This window comes from Camponotus vicinus, unplaced genomic scaffold (genome assembly GCF_025532165.1).
Source record: "Camponotus vicinus isolate PSW18456_S1 unplaced genomic scaffold, iyCamVici1.0 SCAF_6, whole genome shotgun sequence".
Lineage (NCBI taxonomy): Eukaryota > Metazoa > Arthropoda > Insecta > Hymenoptera > Formicidae > Camponotus > Camponotus vicinus.
Genome location: NW_028141978.1, coordinates 10,993,825 through 11,014,535, shown reverse-complemented (window position 1 = coordinate 11,014,535; position 20,711 = coordinate 10,993,825). Strand labels below are relative to the sequence as shown.

At 34.1% G+C, this 20,711-nt stretch overlaps 1 protein-coding gene across 6 annotated transcripts in view; it reads left to right on the top strand.

The window, feature by feature from the left end:
* LOC145973805 (uncharacterized) overlaps positions 1-20,711 on the top strand; it is a 254,234-nt gene that overhangs the window by 171,858 nt on the left and 61,665 nt on the right. For all 6 annotated transcript variants that reach the window (XM_083103381.1, XM_083103379.1, XM_083103380.1 and 3 more), the window contains exons 4-6: positions 12,910-13,048; positions 14,588-14,652; positions 17,871-18,122. In XM_083103381.1, the coding sequence (XP_082959507.1) occupies positions 12,910-13,048; positions 14,588-14,652; positions 17,871-18,122 (456 nt within the window). The remainder of the gene's footprint in view (positions 1-12,909; positions 13,049-14,587; positions 14,653-17,870; positions 18,123-20,711) is intronic.

Below are 20,711 nucleotides of genomic sequence, written 5' to 3'. Positions count from 1 at the left end.
TATTTTGCTGACAAAGAAATTTGCCAAATTTTTTTCAAAATATTTATCGAACTTTCATATATAATGTTTCCTCCGCCAATAATTGCTGTATAACGAAATATAAAATAAGATCGTATTAATGTAAAAACGTATATATATAATACATGTGCAAATTATGCACTCAATGGGACGAAAGAATTAATGTTAGGAATAATAAAAAGTTAACAGTACCTTAATAATTTTTTTCTAAAAAAGATTGTATGACGTATCGCGAAACGTGATTTTAAACGTTTGTGAAAGAAGAATAAAGAGGTTGTAATCTTATATACTTTTGCTAATACATCATGCAATCTTTCTTTATCAGAGGACGGTAAAGAAATATGATGTACATGTTCTCAGCGTGCTTTTTTTCCAAGATTACATCTTGCATATACTTCTAAAAATCATTATACCAAAGAGAAGGGAGAACAAGAGAGAGAAAATTATATATTATTATATATTATTATATATATTATAGAGTTATATTAAACGTTATTATTTTTTATATTTTCTCTCTACATAAAAATAAATGAGATCGAGTTACATTAATTAATCACACACAGTTATACAAAAAATTATTTTAATCAATTATTATATAGACACCGCGCCAAAGAGGCATCAATAACTCGATTTTTTTATTTTCTCTATTATTTGTCTCGCACGCGATGTGGCGAGCGGCCAACATTTTTAACGGAAAGGGAATATGAAGGGAGGAGAGACAGAAGAGAGATAAAATTGGAGACTTCGAATATTTCGCCCTTGGGAGCAGTGGCCATTTTACGCGCCATTTCAATCCGTGACGTCGTCATCGAGAACGAGCGCGCGTTGTCCCTCTGTCTCTTGCGTGCTCTCGATCTGGGAAAGAGAGAGAGAAAGAACTTCAATTTTTTTTTTTTCGTTTTTTTTTCCCTCCTTCAACAATTCGTCCCGTCGGAGTCGCCCGCGCGCGCGCGCACTGAAAATTAAAGCGGTGATTATCGAATTTCCTTTTTCGCGCCGCGCCGACTATTTCTGCCATATCGCACCAGGGGAGGAAAAGGGAAGAGAGGTAGAGCGGATTGATATAATAAGCTGTACGTTTAACTGAAGTGTTTGTGAGAAATGCAAAAATTTTTCGATGACCACGAGAGCGTTCGTTAATATCTCGCGTTGACGTAAAATCGCGTTCGCATTTGTACGCATCTCCACGATCGTGGCTATCAAATAAAAAATAATGTAGTGGTACGAGATGTATTATGATACTCGATAAATTATTAAATTTCTCTCATAGAAATGCAAAATCATTGATTTGCATCTGTCTCTTGCGCGATAGTAGTTATGAAATAAAAATCATTTGATACAAAATGTATTATGTTACTCGATAAATTAAATTTCTGGATATGAAGCTACGGCATTCTCTCATGGCAGTTCTCCGATTTTTGGACGATGATTTTATGGAGTATGATGCGGCGGTATAGTTAAGGTATATTCTGAAAACGATGAAAGCTCGTCAATATTTTGTAACCCCGATTATCGGTAAATGTCTCGTGCGGCCCATTGACACGCGCCGCATCAGCAGACAAAAAAGTGACTGACGTTTCTCGATTGGTAGCTGCGAGCGCAGAAGTAATCTGCACGTTTCAGCTTTTGCAGTGAAGTTAATAGTGTTGACGCCGACGCGGTAACGTTTCGGTCCAGCCCATTAAACATTTCACGATACATTAACATCGAGCGTTTTGAAGTTGATTATCGCGATACACCTATTTCCGAAATCTGAAAGCGATAGTGCGACGAAGATAAATCGCATCCGGTGAAATTGAAAAAACTTTCGTAATTCGTGCGCAGATAAGACAGAATTCTGTGGTCGATTCAATGATTAATCGAGTTTCTCTCAACGAAAATTTAATACATTATAACTATTAGAGAAAACATTTATTATTGAAAGCAAATTTTATAATAAAATGCATCGTTGAAGTTTTAACAATATACTTAACAGAATATGTTTCCATTACGTTACAATTATCTTAAAAAACTAATCATAATTTTATGACTGATAAAATATAAAAGATTAAATCATAAATCAGGACACTAAAGACTTAATTTCACAGATATTTCATTATAAAATGATAAAGAGATATTTAAATTTAAATACGAAGATGTTAAACCATCATTGAAAAGTTTGCCGAATAAATCAAATTTATTCATTTATATAAGCAAGATACATTAAGAATTTAAATATGAATATAATATTTGTTTACAACTTTTAATAAAAGCTCGCTAAACGTTGAAATAAGTATTATGTGCTGCGCGTAAAAAGGCTAGAAATGTCTAATCAATTGCCTTTCACTAAAGAGGATCAAAAGTAATACCATTATAGGGAGCTACCTACTATAGGGAGCAACATAATTCTTAAGAAATGTGTACTATAAGAATATAATCTGTAATATAAATACTCGTGTCTAATGTCTTAGCCTTGATGTCATTTAATTTTAATAAATCGAATTTTAATATTTATAATAAACGAAAAAATTGTTAATTAATTTCAAATGAAATTCCTGGTATGGAAATTTCGTTTAGAGATAGTATAATAAAAGAAGTCTGTGTAATAGAGAAAACTGCGAGCGCAAAGTCAACTCTCGTCCTCGTAAAACTTTTCAACTGTGACGCTTGACAGCTGTCAATGAAGGGTGAGCACGGTCGCGGTTTTCCACTCCCGGTCACTCCGTTTCTCATTTCGGAGATTATCAAAGTGTCAAGGATTCGCATTGCCATTCTCTTCCTTTCGTAAAGCTCATAATCAACCGTTATGCGATATGGCGTAGATTGGTTAATTACAATAATAATGCGATATCTGACTGCCGAGTTTTTCAATTATTAGAATTTTACTTGCAAAATTTAATAAACTCAGATATTCTTTTTATAATTTTTTTAAGTAAATAACTTGTATACTTATTTAATGATTTTTACAATTTTCTTATAAATTGTAATTTTCTAAAAATAATGTGTATTCTTTTCTTTATTAAAATATAATAAGGAAAGTGTAAATTAAGGTAATTGAAGAACCGATTCACAGAATACATGGTTAAATTTAGCTTTCTCTTCCGAGCTTTATAATTAATTCGCTCAGCATTGAACAATCCGTTTGCTTAGCGGTTGTATCGATCGTAACGAACCGATTAGGATGTATCTCCATCTGTTACACGTACTGTAATTGGTCGCTTGCTGGTTCCTCTTAATGAGAAGAGAGAATCAGTCGACATGTGAATACTATTGCATGTATTGACGTTATTTTGGTCATAATAATAATGTTCAACATAAATAGAAATAATTAATTTTCATCGAATTTATATTTTTATTTGATATTTATCGTTGAAATTAACGTTTTATTTGCGTTTTATTCAATCCTAAAAAATGATTCAGGATAATGAATTTTTCTTAACTTTAATAATATTGCAAACTAATTTTCTATGGCTCAAGATTTCGCATTATTCTCCCATAAAGATGACATTCTAAGAATCTGAAAACTTGGAAATGCTTAATCCTAACTAATCTAAGTAAGTCGACTGTTATCATCGTCAATCTTTGAATAAGCAATTGTATAAATATTTTATTCTGTCGTGCGTACATGATTAAAGAAAAAAATACGAGTTTAAATATGTATACTGAAACACATTATTTTATATTTTAGTGTATTTAATAGATTTTTAAAAAAATCTCAGTACAAAATTAACGAAATTTGTATTGTTACGAAATTGAAGTTCGTTGTATTGCGCGAAATTGTGAAAATCGATCGGAATCGATAACCAGCGCGGTCACCGAATTCGTTAAACCTTTTTTCAGTTTTTACCGGACAGGAAAAAGAGAGACGCGACACCCTGGCTATAATGTCGCCAGCTTGGCAAAGAGTTTTGTAGTTGTTATGTCGCTCCCTCAAACTTTCTTTTTTTTCCGGTGTTGCGTCCGCAAGCCGGAAATAAAAGTGCCGATGAGTTCGGTCGATCGGGGGACGGTTTAATAGTTATTTGCGGCAGTGTTTCGAGCAGGTTTCGAATAGTCGCAGTGTCGCCGTATGACTACGTTACGGAGATAAAAGGGGTGTTTGTCGGTAAATATTTATTTGGAGGCGGAATTTGATTGTGAAAGTTTGCTGCGCTCTCTCTCTTTCTTTCTCTCTCTCTCTCTCTCTCTCTCTCTCTCTCTCTCTCTCTCTCTCCTCTTCCTCTCTTTACTAGAAGAAAAAGATAAATTTGCTTTTCTTATGTTATCTTTCCCAATTATGGGATTTACCTCTTAATTCATAAATATTTAATTGCTTAAAAAATATTTGACAAGATTATTTTGTCCACACAAGATATAATTATATGTATACATACACACATATCTAAATAAATGATTATAAATAATCATTTATTTATATTCAAGTGGATGTTTATATGCATGTATATATAATTAATATCTTTAAAAATTTTTTTAACATTTCCTACACCATGCTATTTACATAGATTCATTTATACACAGAATCCTAAGTTTCTCTAGTCGCTGATGTTTGCAAATATGATGTATGAAGTCGTTCAACAGATTAATTGTTAATTGTTGTATAGAATCGAATATAGAATTATTGATGTGCATTGTATTCGTGATATTTCTTTGCTTTTTAGATATTTACATAGTTCTGCAAAATTATTAGAAATTCTTTAAAAATCGTGGACATTCCAAACCACTTCATGTAAGCTCCATACTTGTCATTTTTAAATTATTATGATTGCAGCGACGCAAAAAGCGAATTGCCGCGTTATTCAATGAGAATTTCAATCCTCAGCAATTAAATTGTCAGGAATTGTCACACTTCGACATTTATTCAGTTATAGTACTGAGAATACGCAATGTTAAATTTCTCCGGATATTGAGCGCGTACTAATTATTCGGGGCTCAAGTGCAATTAATGCCCGGCCATCCATTAAAACTCGTTTGCGCGGATCTATATTTTGAGGGCCGAGCAATTCTTTTTTTTTTACCGCGCATTTTCGTTCGAAATTTGCAAATTTTTTCGTTGCGAGGACAATAACAAGATTACGTTACGTTCGATTACGCGGCGCATCGTCTTTCCATCGCGCACGCATCGGTTTTCCCCGCAGCATTTCCAATATTTCGTACTCGGATTCCTACCAGATGTGAGCTTCAATAAAGTCATGCGCAACAAAGGTACTTTCGATGCGGATACACTGCTTGCTTGTCTTCGTGTGATGCTGAAAAAGCTATATCATCAGAAATACAGCGGTGAATGTGTTCATTTACGATATCCGCACTCAGCGGATTTTTTTCTACAAATCAGTTTTAAGAGAAAAAATTATGATATTATTTTTTCCGATATGTATTAAAAAAAAAAGAGAGAAAGGCAGGATATAATTTATATAAATCGAACTATCAATACAATTTTATTTATATATTACTTTACATAAAACAATATTTGAGAGAAAATTATATATTCCGCGATAGTGACTTATAATATATGAATCACATTTTTTTACTTTGTTTCCAATTTTAAACTTGTTTCAAATTTTTAAAAATAGATTCAATTTAAAGTAATTTGCCACAGACAATAGATATAAATAAGCAAATTAAAGTCAAACGTAATCAGAGTATTTATGTTGATCGATAAAGAGTGAGCGTGCACAAATTACGTAGGTTACGTGTTTCCGTCTTAATCAAGAAACTTCGGATCTAGTCACATGGCAGTCGCTTTACCGGAATAAGGGGCGCGCAACGTAGCCGGCGTACGTCGCAGACTATTTTCGAGGGTGACTTACAGTCTCGCGGGGGTCGTTACTTCTAACACAGAAAGGGGAAGGACACGGAAAGCAGACAAAGAGACTACGCGAGGTAATTTCGCATCCATGAAAACGCAGCTCCTTAAGTTTGTCTAATATACGAACGTTCTTACGTCGCACCGGCTCTTTATCGATCTCTAAATATGTCTGTTATCTCAGTCAGTTTTCGATCATAAATAAAGATTGAACACGAAACTAAAAATATTCATGGTTTCGTACTCGCGCAACGATCTTTTCATCTCAACATATCTTAAAATATTAGAGAGTTGAACGTTATTTTATGGTCATAATAAATATTTTCAATATTGTTTATAAATATATTTATTTAACTAAAAAATTTAACGATATATAAAATGCAATATATAAAATGTAACTAAAAATGTATATTTTCTTCAATTTATCAAAACGATTAAGGATTAGACAAATAAATATGTTTATAGTATTGTTTGGATATATATTTGTAATTAATCATTCATTATATTTTGTTAGATTACTGGCTTGTTAGTTACAGATTTCGCGTATGTATTAATTTTAAATTATAATTTGATTTAATTTAATTTAAAGAAATTATGAAGTATTTCCATGCGATTTTAGCATAGTTGTAATATCTTTTTCCTCGGAAAATATCTTACCATTAATCTCTGGTGCGCTGACGTACATCTTTTCGAGAAATATATTACGATCTGGCAAGCTTCGTTATCCCGCGTTGTAAAAAGAAAAGTAAAGGAAATGTAATGTCTGAGACACGTATTTGCAATGTAACGTACATTTTAAAAACTTGATATATATCCAGATTTTTTCTCTTTTTTTCTTTTTCTCTTTCTCTTTTAATCAATACGTAAATTTATTTTGAAAAAAACAATAAGAACAAATTAAAAACGCAATTAATATTTAATATATAAGTATTCAAATAATATTTAGGATTTATTATAATACTTGAATCAGTGTGTGAAATAAAATCTCTGACACTGAAATATAAAAATACATTAAATATTTTACCGAATATCTTTAATTTCAACTGAAATGGATATAAAAAGTGCAGATATTATAAAAATGATATTATGCATGAGATTATAGAAAAAATTTCTATTTTTATACACGCTCTATTGGTTTTCTTTTTCAAACATCGAACGAACTTAATTTTTCCATGTCTGAACAAAGGAATTTCACGGGCTAATTAAGAGTATTATCATCCTCCTCGTTGTAGACAGGGACAAGGGCAATAAGCGAGATCACTTCCGGCGCCGTGATTTTCCTCATTACTGTAGCAATTATTCTTGTCGTTATTGTCCTTGTTATCATTGTCCAATTGGACGACACGGGTCATTTCGGGATGAAAATTACAGGCTCGCGAGGGATCGTTACTCGCGTACGAAACGAGGGGTTGAGAAAGAGAATGGAAGAGGGGAACAGTGGAGGAGGGCAGGACGGATAAGGAGGTCACGGGAAAGTAATGACTCGTCCGTGAGAATAAAGCCCACATAATTTTGCGTTTCTCAAATCCGCGCCCGCTACCGAGGGCCATTCGTTTAACGAAAAATAATGTTGATGTCGCACCGATGTCAGAAGTAGGTCGTTGCCCGACGATGTCGGGTAACAATCGCGATATTCGAGCCGAAAAGAGCGCCATCCGTCATTCTTTGTGCTCGACGTAACGACTCGAGCGAGCTTTTGCGCGACGATGGATTTAAATCCCATGCGGCTGTTTGCGAAAGGGACCCTCGATTGTTGAGAGAAAGAGAGAAGCATTTGCGTTTCGTTCACACGCACACAATGTGTTTCTGAAAAATAGACGAAAACCGTGATATCTTTATTCGGATAAAGGGTATATCGCCAATACAGGACTCATACCCTATAGTATATGAGAGAGAAAGCCGCGATGATTCGTCTCTCGGCGAATTTGTGCCAAATCTATCCTGCCACAATGTAAAATATATACTTTGACAAGCAACGGAGATGAGTTTGATTAAGAGAATTTCTTATGTGAGAAAATTTTTCGTCATATAAATATAATACTTAATTTTGTTAATTCCTACGTGCGACGATTATGTCGTAATAATACATGGGGCGGGATTGTTCTTGCTTATCACTTACAAGTGTAATGTCGTACACAGTGACTCGTAACACAGTTATTTGTTAACGAAATTATGCTGCGCACGCGTATCGTTTTGTCGACGAACATGTGCCGTTTTGGGAGGTAAATTATTGTCATGAGCGAGGGATCGTTGTACGTTGAACAAAAGCAGAATGCGGTAACTGTTGGGCGGGAGGGAGGGATGTTCGGATGGAGATGAGGAACGGGGGGGGATCTCCGAGAGAGAATGCGGAAAGTAATGTCCTGTCCGTGAGAATAAAGCCCACTTAATTGCGTGTCGAGCACATAAGAACGTTTCTCAACTTCTCGCTGCTACAACGATCGTAACTTACGCGGTAAGTAACGTCGTCCGAATCCGGTGGGGCTTAAGTAAGCTCGCGCGATTACCCCCGAAAACAGAAGTACGATAGTATTTCACTGGCAAAAGTTACGCTGCAAGAGAATTTTGAATAACTAGGATCGTTAATTTGTCAGAAGAAAGATTACTGGTACGGTAGACCTTTGTGTAATATTTCCTCGTTTCGATATCTCTTGCTATTTCGGAAGAGCGAAGTTATTTCGTTTGCATAATCAGATTATTTAATTTTCTGATTGCATGTATCTTCACGAAATACGTGGTACGATCTTTCGTATCTCAACTAAAAGAAAATGTAAGAGATAATATATTGAAATATAATTAATATATTGAAATTTTCTTTTTATTTACTCTTATAACAATTAATCATTATTTATTTATTTATGTGAGCTTTTACTCCAAAATTGTTTATTTCATTATTAATGAACTTTTGCTATACTATTTCATATCGTTTTATTACGGTATTTGATATTATCAAACTTGCATTACATACACACACACACACACACACATTATTATATATAATTAAAAATATTCCAAAATATTGCAAGAGGCGTTCTTCGTTAATGACTACTTCAAACTGGGAAAATCCAATTCTGTGGGTAAAGCATATTCTTATCGCTGTTAAATTGTTAAAACTTTAATTATTTTATATTGTTTTATATTGTTTGCTTTTATCTCACAATCTCTCTCTTTCTTCTTTTCCTCTTTTTTTCTATTATATTAACATATTAAAATATTGTCAAACTGTACATGCACATGAAAATATAAATGCAAATAATAATATTTTAAGCGTAATAATAAAATTCAACAAATACGATTTCAAACATAATCAGAAATTTTCTTTCATTAAAATGTCGATTTACATTTTCAATTAACATAACTCATATAATAACTATTGTGAAAAATGCATGGTTATTTAATTAAATAAATTATTAAGATATCATCTATTATCAGAAATCTTAATTTGCTCAAAAATATCCAAATTCTACGAGATCAAAAATATTTGTTACGTTATTATTCGTGTTAAAATGAAAGTGAGGACATTTGATACAATATGAAAATTGCATCTCAGTATCGGATTCATTACGTTACCGCTCAAAGACGAGGTACTCTGTCATAGTAATGGAACATATAGAGACATATACCGTAGTTATGGATTTCAATTTACCAACAACGCGCGTATCGATGCCTGTATTGATTTTGTCTATTCGATCTGTTTCCTATCGAAACCAGCAATATAACTGCGAAGATATGTGTGTGTGTGTGTGTGTGTGACATAAATATAAAATTTCAGTACATTCCATTGGCCGATAGTCGAAAAGCATTCCACCCTTCACCACTATTCTCTGACATAGAAAAATCTTGTATTCTACTGAATCACGTATTCCGATTTATCTTTTCGCGATTAAAAAAAGCTTCGTTAACGCGACATAACTGCTTTTTAAATTTCTCTTTAAAGTAACATTCATTGTTCATTCATTCTATGCGAAACCGCGACAAATAAATCGATGCGAATGATATCAGTCGTAAATTCTAATCGACTCGAAATAAACGATCAATTATTATTTCAAGCAAAGAAGAAAACGGCTCAAAAGCAATTCACAAAGGCCTGAATTGAGGAATGAAATTCACGTAACGTTCGAGACTCTCCAGACGGCAGGCTCGAGAGTTATTCTCCCTCAACTTCTTTTTTCCAGCCGCAATTCACCTCCTCTCTCGAAGGTGCTTCATCACGGTGGGTGGCTGGTGCGAACTGTGATTACGGATTTTGAGTCTCGCCCGCGGATTTTACGACCCTAGCGTGTAACCACTCGCGGAGTCGCACCCCTCGCGGACTCTCGCCCCCTCGCAGATCCCGCGCCGCTCTTTCGACCCTCTAGAGCGCCCCTTTCCCCCGTTTCGTCTCGCTGCTCGCTCGTGCCCGAAAGTCGGGAGACGAGGCAACGTGCGGCATACGAACCGCGTGGAAATAAATAAATGCCCGGGGATGGCCGCCGACGGTAAAACGACGATAGAGGGGTGGAAGGGGTAGATGGATGTGCGAGGAGGGTGGCTGACGAATTTCAGGACCGTAGTTCTCTCGAAACCCCGCGCATCGTATCGATCCCTATTCCACGCCGAACGCACCTGTACCTATCGTTTTTTGAGTGTTCGATGATTTTTTCATCACACGTAATCAATCTCTTTGACCCTCTGCTTACTTCTGTTTGATATGAATGATGCAAAATAAACATAGCAGACCATCAAGGTTTAATTAATCCTGCTGATATATTTGTTTGCTTAACAATATTTAGCTCGCATTTAAATGGATTCGCGCACATGTATATATGTGTATTTCATATTATTTTAATTAAATATGTTTTTTATAAATATACTCTTCGATAAAATTTTTACATTTTATAAATTTCTTTAAAAGTAAAAAATTGACAATTTTATTTATATACGAAAGCTCAATACTTATAAAGTTATTATATGTATAAAAAACTGTCTAAAAAATATAGATTCAAGTAGAATAATAAGATGAATCATGAATTAATTCTATGAGATTAATATGATCATTAGGCAAAAGAAATTTTCGGATGCTTTTCCATTTATTTCTATGTAAAATTCTCTCTAGACTCATCAATTAAGAAATCGCAGTTTTTTCTTCAAGCAAAATGAAGAGAAAATTTTATATGTTTATGTGAACTATTATAAAAGCTCCACAAAGCTTAGCATGTCATCATCAAACCATTCGTGTGAAAATGAAGAAGAAAAAAAAAACGAAGAAGAAAATATCTTAAAAAGATAGTTTCGACATTCGGAGCGTTGGAATTCATTCGCGTTTTGTTATTGCAAACACTCGGCCAAAATTTGCGTTAGCCGCAGAGCTTTGTTCTTGAAGAGGTCGCTATTTACCCCACGGTCGGTAAACCATTTAACCAACATTTAACCGTCTCTCCTTCTAAAGAGCTAAAAAAACTCACTTCAATTAGATGAATCAACACAGTGAGTCAACTTCAGGAAACGATAACAGACTTGCCTCGTTACAGGCACTCGACTAAAATTCCCTTTGTTACAGTCATAAAAAAATCCTTGCGAAAATATTTCTCTGTGTTAAATTACTTTCGCACCATGCGTCAAATTCCACGCCTATTCGTTTCTTAATTATGCCTCGCTGATGCCTAATTAAGTGCATTAAATGGGATGTCGTAGTTACTCGATGATGTGACATTTAAATATCTCTGAATTCTTTTAAAAAATCGTATTTCAGATGAAAATACTATTATTAATAAATACAGGTAATTACAAACGGAATTTATCGCGATAATTATTACGCAGAATAAATCAAAATTATGAGACTATTAGTTTTAGCAGTCTGGCTAATACTAGGCTATACATAAGGGTAGTTGAGACAGTTACATCTGATAGGATATTAACGAAGAATACCTCTCTCACAAGCGAAACGATGATGCTATATAATAAAGTTATGCTATTAAATTAATCTCTGGCGTGAATTATATTAGATATGTATAGAATGACAATTCGAATCAAGATAAGATGAAGATATTGCACGATATCTCAAGGAAAGGATGCTATTAAATTGTAATGCTTATCAGTTTCATCATGGACGTATGAAAATTATTTTAAATTATAATCAATATTCTCCCATATAATATTAGAATGTATTAATAAAATATATAGAATAATTATTATTCTAGCTCAATTTATTTGCTATTTGAGTTTACAAATAATCAATAAATAATTTATTAAACACTAAATATATCGTTTAATAATATATAGCGCGACCGGGTGTATCGGATTTATCGCGAATTTGCCGTTTGAAAAATAATATGTTTTATTCAGAGTATGAATACATGTAATATCCATTGTACGAGGAGAGAAGAAGAGATACATCCATCATTTCTATTTCGTAATTTTCACCTCATGTTTAGATCAAACATTGTTCTGTATCGCGCGTCCGCTCGTTTCTCGAAAATGGATTCCTATCCCGTCTCGACGAGTTCAAAAATATACCCCCGCCGCGTCATCCTCCCCCTCGTTTCTCCGCTCGTTTTCAGATAGGTGGACCTACGCACGGGGAAACGAACGAGGCACAAGGGACTCCTCCGGATTTCGATTATCGTCGATAACTCGGCTGGATGTATCCCTTCCATACTAGCAGTAGTTTCCGGAAATTCGCCTCGCCCTCGGGATTATCCCACCCCGGGAATTCCCATCTCGCCACCGACGTTGTGTTCTCTCCGACTTCTCTCTGTCTCTCTTTCTCTCCCTTCCTCCCTTCTTCTCTCTCTCTCTCTCTCTCTCTCTTCCCGACTTCAAATTCTGTTCTTTTCTCTCTCTTTTATTCTTATCCCTTTTTCTCATGTCTCTGCATTCGATTTGGTCTGAATTATTTTATTGGGTATATTTTCTATTCAGTCGTCTTTTTTTTCTTGAACAGAGATGTGCCAAATTTCGCGTCAAAAGCATTACGTATTAGAAAATTTTGGAAATGTACATTATCTCTTTTTATTATATAAAAATCTTAGAAAGATTAAAATTGCTTTTAGTGATATGAAAAATATATACATATGATGAAAAACATGTTGAAATATTTTTTAACCTTGATCTATTTTTTTCTATTTCAGAATGCTCATTTCCAGCGAGATGGGAAGGCAAGTGGTTTCAAAGTGGCGTGAGGCAATCAATAGATATACTCAAGAACGAATTATCAACCAAGGGCAAGTGCCTGCACAACGAAGGCGACAAATTTCTTCTAGTAGATTCGTAAGTAATTGAACGCCAGTATCCTCTTATTTTATGAAATTAAATAATAAAAGATTATGATAAACAAAGCACATCAACTAATTGCTATAAATAAATTAACTGATAGAATGGTGATATTTTATTATCATAATTAGTCTTCTATTGTGCATTGTTGTTCTTAGATGATAAATCTGATAAATGAAAATAAAATAAAATAAGTAAAATAATAAATAAAATAAAATATATTATGATATTGCTTTCGAAATTACTGATAGAATCTTTAAATTTTACTGAATGTATAGAAAACTTATATAAAAACTTGCAGACAGTTGTACATTTCTCATCTCTCTATTTAACATTGCGTATTATAGTAAATAATTAAGTACTAAGAGGACCCACATATTTTTCGAACCAATCCGATATTAGTCCTTTCAGATATATCATAATGAAGTTAACAAGCTATCCGTATTGTATCTATCATATTTATTTTAATCTCTTTGAGCGAATCCCGCGAGCAATTGTAGCGAGACAATTTTTATTCTGGAAATTTTCTATGGAGTTATACATAGTAGGATTCACAGATAACATGTATAGAATACATGTACCCAACCGATCAAAGCCTTAGTTACTAAAGCTAATATAGCGATATCGTTCAACCGAATAACCTGGATCCTTTTTTTATCGCGACTAGCGGTTTATTCAATTCCGCAGAATTGGCAGTATCGTTTAAAAGCATATGACTGTAAACTTTTCCAGATTCCTTTACGAGGAATTTGATGCAAATAATACGTGAAAAAAGAAATAAATTTCTCTTCAGAGAATTTAAATCTTTAGTTTTCAGTAAAAGTAGACAATATTTTTATATGAGAGACAGAATTACGATATATATGTGCGATCCGTAAAACGAGTTATAATAACGAACCAGTTAAAAATGCAATCTTTCTTCGAAATGCGAAAAACACGGGATTTTAAAAATGAATCTAACAAAGCTTCTTGACAGAAATAGAGCTTCTGTTTTGTATCATACACGACCTGTTTCTTTAAATTTTTTAAAGATTTCAGATTCACTTATATATAAAATGTTTGATCGATAAACCGATGTATCAAGCGAGATAAAAAAAGGAGAGAAGAATATATATTGTATATATTGCGATATGTTTAAATTATTCAATTTTATTAAAGGAAAATTGTAAAAAAAGAGAAAGAGTTTTTATCTTATGATTGATGTTAGAATCATGCTGAAAATATTAAAATTTAATCAGACTGTGTATGTGAATATCTGTGATTATTATTACAGATAATAATAATAATAATTACATCTACAGATTTTTCTTTAGTAACTATTTTTTCTTATTTAACTTTTTTGAAGAGTATTATTAACAAAATTATGATATATTTTTTTTTTAATTTCAATGCGTTTTAAAAAACATTCAAGTTGTCTTATTTTATCTGTTTAACTTCAACGGCGAGAGTGGAAGTAAAGTATATCAAACATAGAATGTAAACATTATCAAACGAAGAATGCGATTTAATATAATGTTCTTTGTCTTTTTCTTTCAGAAAATCATGCTATCGCTGCGTCGTCATTCACGAGAAACACCCCAACGTTCTTCAGTACAAAGAGAGTAAGTACGAAAAAGTAGTAAAAACAAATACGCGAGAAGCACGTGGTGCTGCTTGGAGTCGTTGTTATTTCGCGGGATTAATAACGATCTCCTCGAAAAGCCGTTCGTTCATTAGAATGCCGATCGTTAATTAAAAGCTCGGCAGGATGCCGGGACGGGAAGAAAGAGAGAATGCCGGAGTGAGTCGTAGCGCCTGAAATTATTTCTTGGACGTGGAATTTAACGATCTTCTGCGTCCATTGCGAGAGTAATGATGAACGCGATGTTAGAAAACCCGTTACGAAAACGGTTTCTCTAATTCTACCCCGCGATTTACCAGTCTCATTTACCGTATAAAGGAGATCGGGAACGTCATTTAACCCTCTAGATATATATTCGTTTTCCATCTGCCTCGTTAATGCGTATACTCTAACGGAAGGGACGAGTTCGCGTCGAAACGCGATAATAATTCCTAACAAAATTTCGCCGTACTTGGTTGGGGATTAAGCGTATACTGCGCGCGTACGCTTCCAGTTAGTAATTTCCAATAATATCACAATATGTATGATATGTAAAAATTTTCCGTGATCTGTGTTTTATACGAGGGGAAAACTCATAGTCTGCGAAAAAGTAAGTTATTACGCACCGACATTTTACACGATGTCACGAATCGTAATTACCCTTTTATAGAAATTATACGTGAAATTTTTATTTATACTTGATTGTTTTTTTTTTTTTTTTTAATTGAGCTAGAAATATATTTTTCCCCTCCTGCAGTTTTATCGATTATCAAGCGCAACAATACGAGCATCAAGAAGTAGCTGGAAGTTTCGCCTACCGGATACGATAGGAGACGGGCATCTACTACTGCATCCGACTCTCAAGCATTGCAAAGAAAGAGAGAGAGATAAAAAGAGAGAAAGAAAGAAAGAAAGAAAAAAAGCGCAGGTCAACATGTACGGGCGGAAAAAGTGCGCGACAGCGTCCGCGCTGGATCCGCCTCCTACGTCTCGCGTCGGCATTTTTCGACGATTTGTCAAAGTCCCCCGTTTTTCTTCTCTCCTCTCTCGTCGTTTTATCGGGCTTTAATCTGCATAGTGTCACGCCGCGAGCACCGTCGCTCGCAGACTGCCTTCGTTGTGAGCACAGTTTGTCGCCGGGAAAAATGGGAAGAGCCCGGGAACGCGAACGCGCGCCTAGAGTCCTGTTCTCCCAGGACGAATCCCACGCAACTCGGTTGCGAAAACGTCAAAGCACAGCGGAGCTCGAAACGTCGAAGCGCGAATGCAATATTTCCGCAGACGACGTATACTTTATTAAGGAAACGCGAATTTTGCGCTTTCGCGGTGCCGAGTGAAACTCGGCCTGTCTGCGCTATACGTGCCGATGAAATTTTTCCCATTGAATAAATGTGACGTATACAGTAATAATGTTGAATGAGCATCATACATTGGTTTATAATATTATTTTTGAAATATCTAACATATTATATAAATAGAGTATATACATTTCTCTTTCTCTTACACAAGAGAAAAATTATAAAGTACATAATTTATTCTATATATTTTAACATACAAATAAAATCTAGTTATAAGCAATTTATATGCATCTTTGTGTCACTCATAAAATTCTTACTCAACAATCTTCCTTTTAAATTTTATTTTTATTAATTTAATAAATATATCAAAGGATCATTAAAAAATATATATAATCGACCAAAACTAGCCAAAATTCTTGTTTATTTATTAAAAATTACAATTGTAATTTTTAATAAATAAACAAGAATTTTGGCTAGTTTTGGTCGATTATATATATTTTTTAATGATCCTTTGATTATTCTACTAGCGATATTAAGATAATTTAAGAAAAACTTTTTTAATAAATATATGCTTACATTTCTTTAAATATATTTTTATCAGATATGAATATTTGATATAAAAGAATTGCAATCGACATATATCTGTGAATTGATCACGCCGCTTATACAATTCTAAACAATTGTCAAGAAAGCAGTCTACAGGCGCTGAAAGTATTCGAATTAGAAGAGAAGCTTTAAACACTCTGAAGGAGCTCCGGCGCCGCCAATAAAGAGGTAGACTAAAGACAAAAGTCTTTTGCTCGATTTTTCGCTGGCCGCGGGTAACACCTGCGTGCAGAAAAGTTAAGTCTCTTTGCGAAGTGAAGTCTTTTGCGGGAGTCTCCGCCACTTTCCCGCGGCGCGGGGAAAGAAATTGAGGGAAATATCCTCGGTTAAACTTCCACCGCGAGTATGAACTTGCTACTCAGGAAGATTCGTCATCGTCCAACTCGACCTTCCTTCTCTCTCTTCCGCCAATGGCTGCCGGGACTACTTCAATCCCCGTCTCTTTCCCCCGTGTCGCCGACGATATAAGAACTTTTCGTTACCCGGCAAAATTTTTATTAACGTCGTGATTCCTCTGGGAGGAGAGCCTCGTAAAAAGAGATGTAACTGCGATTATCGTTGGTTCGTTCGAAAAATGATACGCGTCGTAGCGAAAGATTTGCTGCCGCGGAACTTTTCCAAGAGCGAAGTGAACCAAGTAATAGGACGGCTTGTGGAGGCTTTCATTCACTTTACGTTGTACGAGTGATACGTTATCATCAGCGATACGAAATCCGATAACGGGGCGATATTGCGTTCGAGAAAATTGAAGTTTCCGCGATGTTACAAGACCTCTAATCACGATCTTTTGAGCGAATCCTGTAATAATACAAATTTCATAGATTTGCCAAATACAAATTTATACAAATCAACAAGAATAAAGTGTTTTAAATATACTGATTTTTAAATAAATTTCTTTCTCGTAAAATAAAGTTATTCGCTTTTCTGTTCATGAAATTATGAAAAATGCTATAAAATAAATTTCACATTAAATACCTTCATGAATTGGTTGGTCTCTCAAAACGGGAAATTATAATTTATATTGTGTCTGCACTTAACGCGTTTAAAATAAATTTATTAAACATATTTAATGTATCTCTCGTTTATAATACGTAAATTACCTCCCAGTTTTTTCTATCACATTATTTCTCTCATATCGCTTTTGCTACGCTTTTAATATGCGTTGCCACGTTTTCGAATAATGGATATATTTCTGTCGGAAAATCTGGGCCGCGAATTTATGAAGCGATGAATAAGATCCATACATATTATTAATATAGAATATATGTGTATTATAAAACATGACTACTTAATTTCGATTAATTTCTTCTTGCAGCTTTTTGCCACAGTAAAAATTCTCTGGCGTCCCTATGTTCATATATTACGGGCGATGCGTTGCTGTACTCTATGTTTCGCGAGGAAGCACCCCCCGTAGCGTGCCCTTTTCGTGGACCCATGACCTTCTCGTACAATCGGGGCCATGGTACGTGTTCAAATCCACCGAGCAACGTCGATACTTGTACAGATGACAGCAGACTCCTCTTCAAGTACCAAGCCTGCCCCGATGTATCCGCTTCAGAGAGTGCAGGTAAGATCTTTGATTATCGAATTTTTATTTGTATTTTATAAGAAAACTAACTTTGTCCATGTGTTAGAGGAAGAAGCTAACGTTGTAGAAATAACGCAATTTAAATCGTAAAAATACTTAATTAAATTCGAAAAAAATACTTAATTAAAAACATATTTCTTAAGAAATCATGGTGCACCTTTTCCATAATTTCATAGCTAAAGAAAAAGTAGATAAATGCATAGTAGTTGCGTAAGCTTCGAATTGCAAGGTATTGTTAAATCTCAGAAAGTCTCTGAAAAAGAGTAACAACAGGATGTCTTTTTTCACTTTCTCCTCTCTTTTTTTTCTCTCATTGTAAACTCTCTTTTATCCAGTTACATTCTTTGACAAATCTAGCGCACATTTTGCTTTAACAAAAAGGTTGCAAATAGTTTTTCAATTATATACTCAATAAAAATAGAAATTTAAAGTGTTGAAGATTAAAAGTCTCTGTACTTTTTATGAATAAATTTCACATTTATTATTATTATAAATATGTGCGAGTACGTTGTTCGTATAAAATTCTCTCATTTACTGTTATTTATTTATTATATAACACGTGTGTGTTCATTTTACAAGAATGTTGCTTTGAAACATTCATTGTGTTACAAATTATGTAAATACGATGCGTGTAATCATATTATTACACAAATTATGTTAATATTTTCCTTTTACAATCTATGTGCTCTTTGATATAACGATATGATATTTTACATAATTTATAATAATGTAATGAGTGTTGCACAACGAAATTTTAGCTGCGTTTTGTGTCAAATATTCTGTATTTTCGTATTATTACTGCGCATTCTCATTTTCAGTGTTATATATATATAAATTTAGATAAAATACAGTATATAAATTTATTTAGTTTACAGTTACATAAATTTAAGTTAGATAAAATACAACTCGCAAGAGATTCGACAGCAGTCGAGTAAAATCTTTGTTTAAAAGCCTAATCGATGATTAATTGGCACAACTTAGTCTGAGTAGTGGAGCTTATTAGAGTGATTGGTCTCGCGCGAGCAGTCACTTCAGCAACCTCGATAGATTACTGATCGCCCCATCAGTTTGCATATCTTGCGCGATGTAATTAAACACTTGTTACTCGATGGATTCGTATTTAATAGCATGACGCAATAAGATTAAATTTGTAGTCAATATCGGGTTTATGTATGTACTTTTGACTGACGTGTATTCGATTCAATATATTACGGTATATAATCGATGCTGCCGATATAGTCCACTTGAAGCTATCGCAGCGTTGTCAATTATAGCAAGTTACATTGCAAAATGTGTGGGTAGTGTCTAAATATTCATCAATTCTATCGATCGCTATTAAAATGACTATCACTGCCAAACGAGAGATAGGGGATAACAAAACAGAATATTCATTTTACGAATATCCTTTCAATTAATAATTTACATTAAAGAAGAAACTAGCAACATACTTTTGTGCTCGTTATATTTGGATATTTACATTACTCCGAATTAAAACATTTATTCGCAAAATCGTCCATGATACTTTTTTACAAAATAATTTACATTTATACACATACCGCGGCCCCATATGATTCAAAGAAAATTCAACATGTTAAAAAAGTTGCATACATGTGCATCGTTTCGTTTGATTTTATCGTGATTATAGCTACAGTTTCGTACTTTATCGCGAAAAAATTGCGGAATATCAAATATTTTTCTCTCCATAATGTAAAATTATTAATATTCCTCCCGTGCAACTGCCTCTCGAAAGAAACGGAATTCCAAATAAATGAATTCTAAAAAATTAAAAAATCTGATACTGCAATTTTTTTAACAGCTATTGCTCTTCCTATAATTTCGCAATATCTGCACATGTATTTTTAATAACATGACGGATTATAAGGGTCTATACATGTCGTAAAAATACAGCGAACGAGATGAATGAAAGAACCAGACTAGCGTGCGGCTTTATATAGGTACCTGCATTTTCTTCTATTTTTCTCGCCGCGTTTGATCGGATTTACTTTCGATGCGCTTTAGTCCCGCGTTTTCAAACACTCATCAAAATGGAAACGATTTCGGGTGAAATCTAACCGGCGAATCGTAGCCTTTAACGAGCACTTTGCCGGGAAAAAAAAAGTAGTTGCGAATCGGTCAGGCGGCAGATTTTTCAGAATTAAATCGGCGCACAGGTATTGCGGTCCTTTCATCCTGATTCCTACCATTTACGCAAGAAAGGGGACATCATCAATACCTTCCATTTTCCCTACCTCGACAACCTGTTGAGAAACCGATTTATTGGTACAGCATGATGTATCGTTATCGACAAATGCAGCATAAAATAGACGAAAAATTTAAAATTTCCGTAATTTGATGTAGTGATTTAAGTTAAAAAAAACGGTTTCATATCACTAATGTTTCTGCATTTTTCGTGACATATAATATTTTAAGTAACGCTCGAACTTTACCACGCTTGTTTACCATCGAAACGATTTGATTTAAAAGAAAAATATGAGAAAAATGCATATAATTATTAAAAAGTAATTTTCGCGTAGTGTGCAAATAATATTGTTGTTAACAATAATTTTT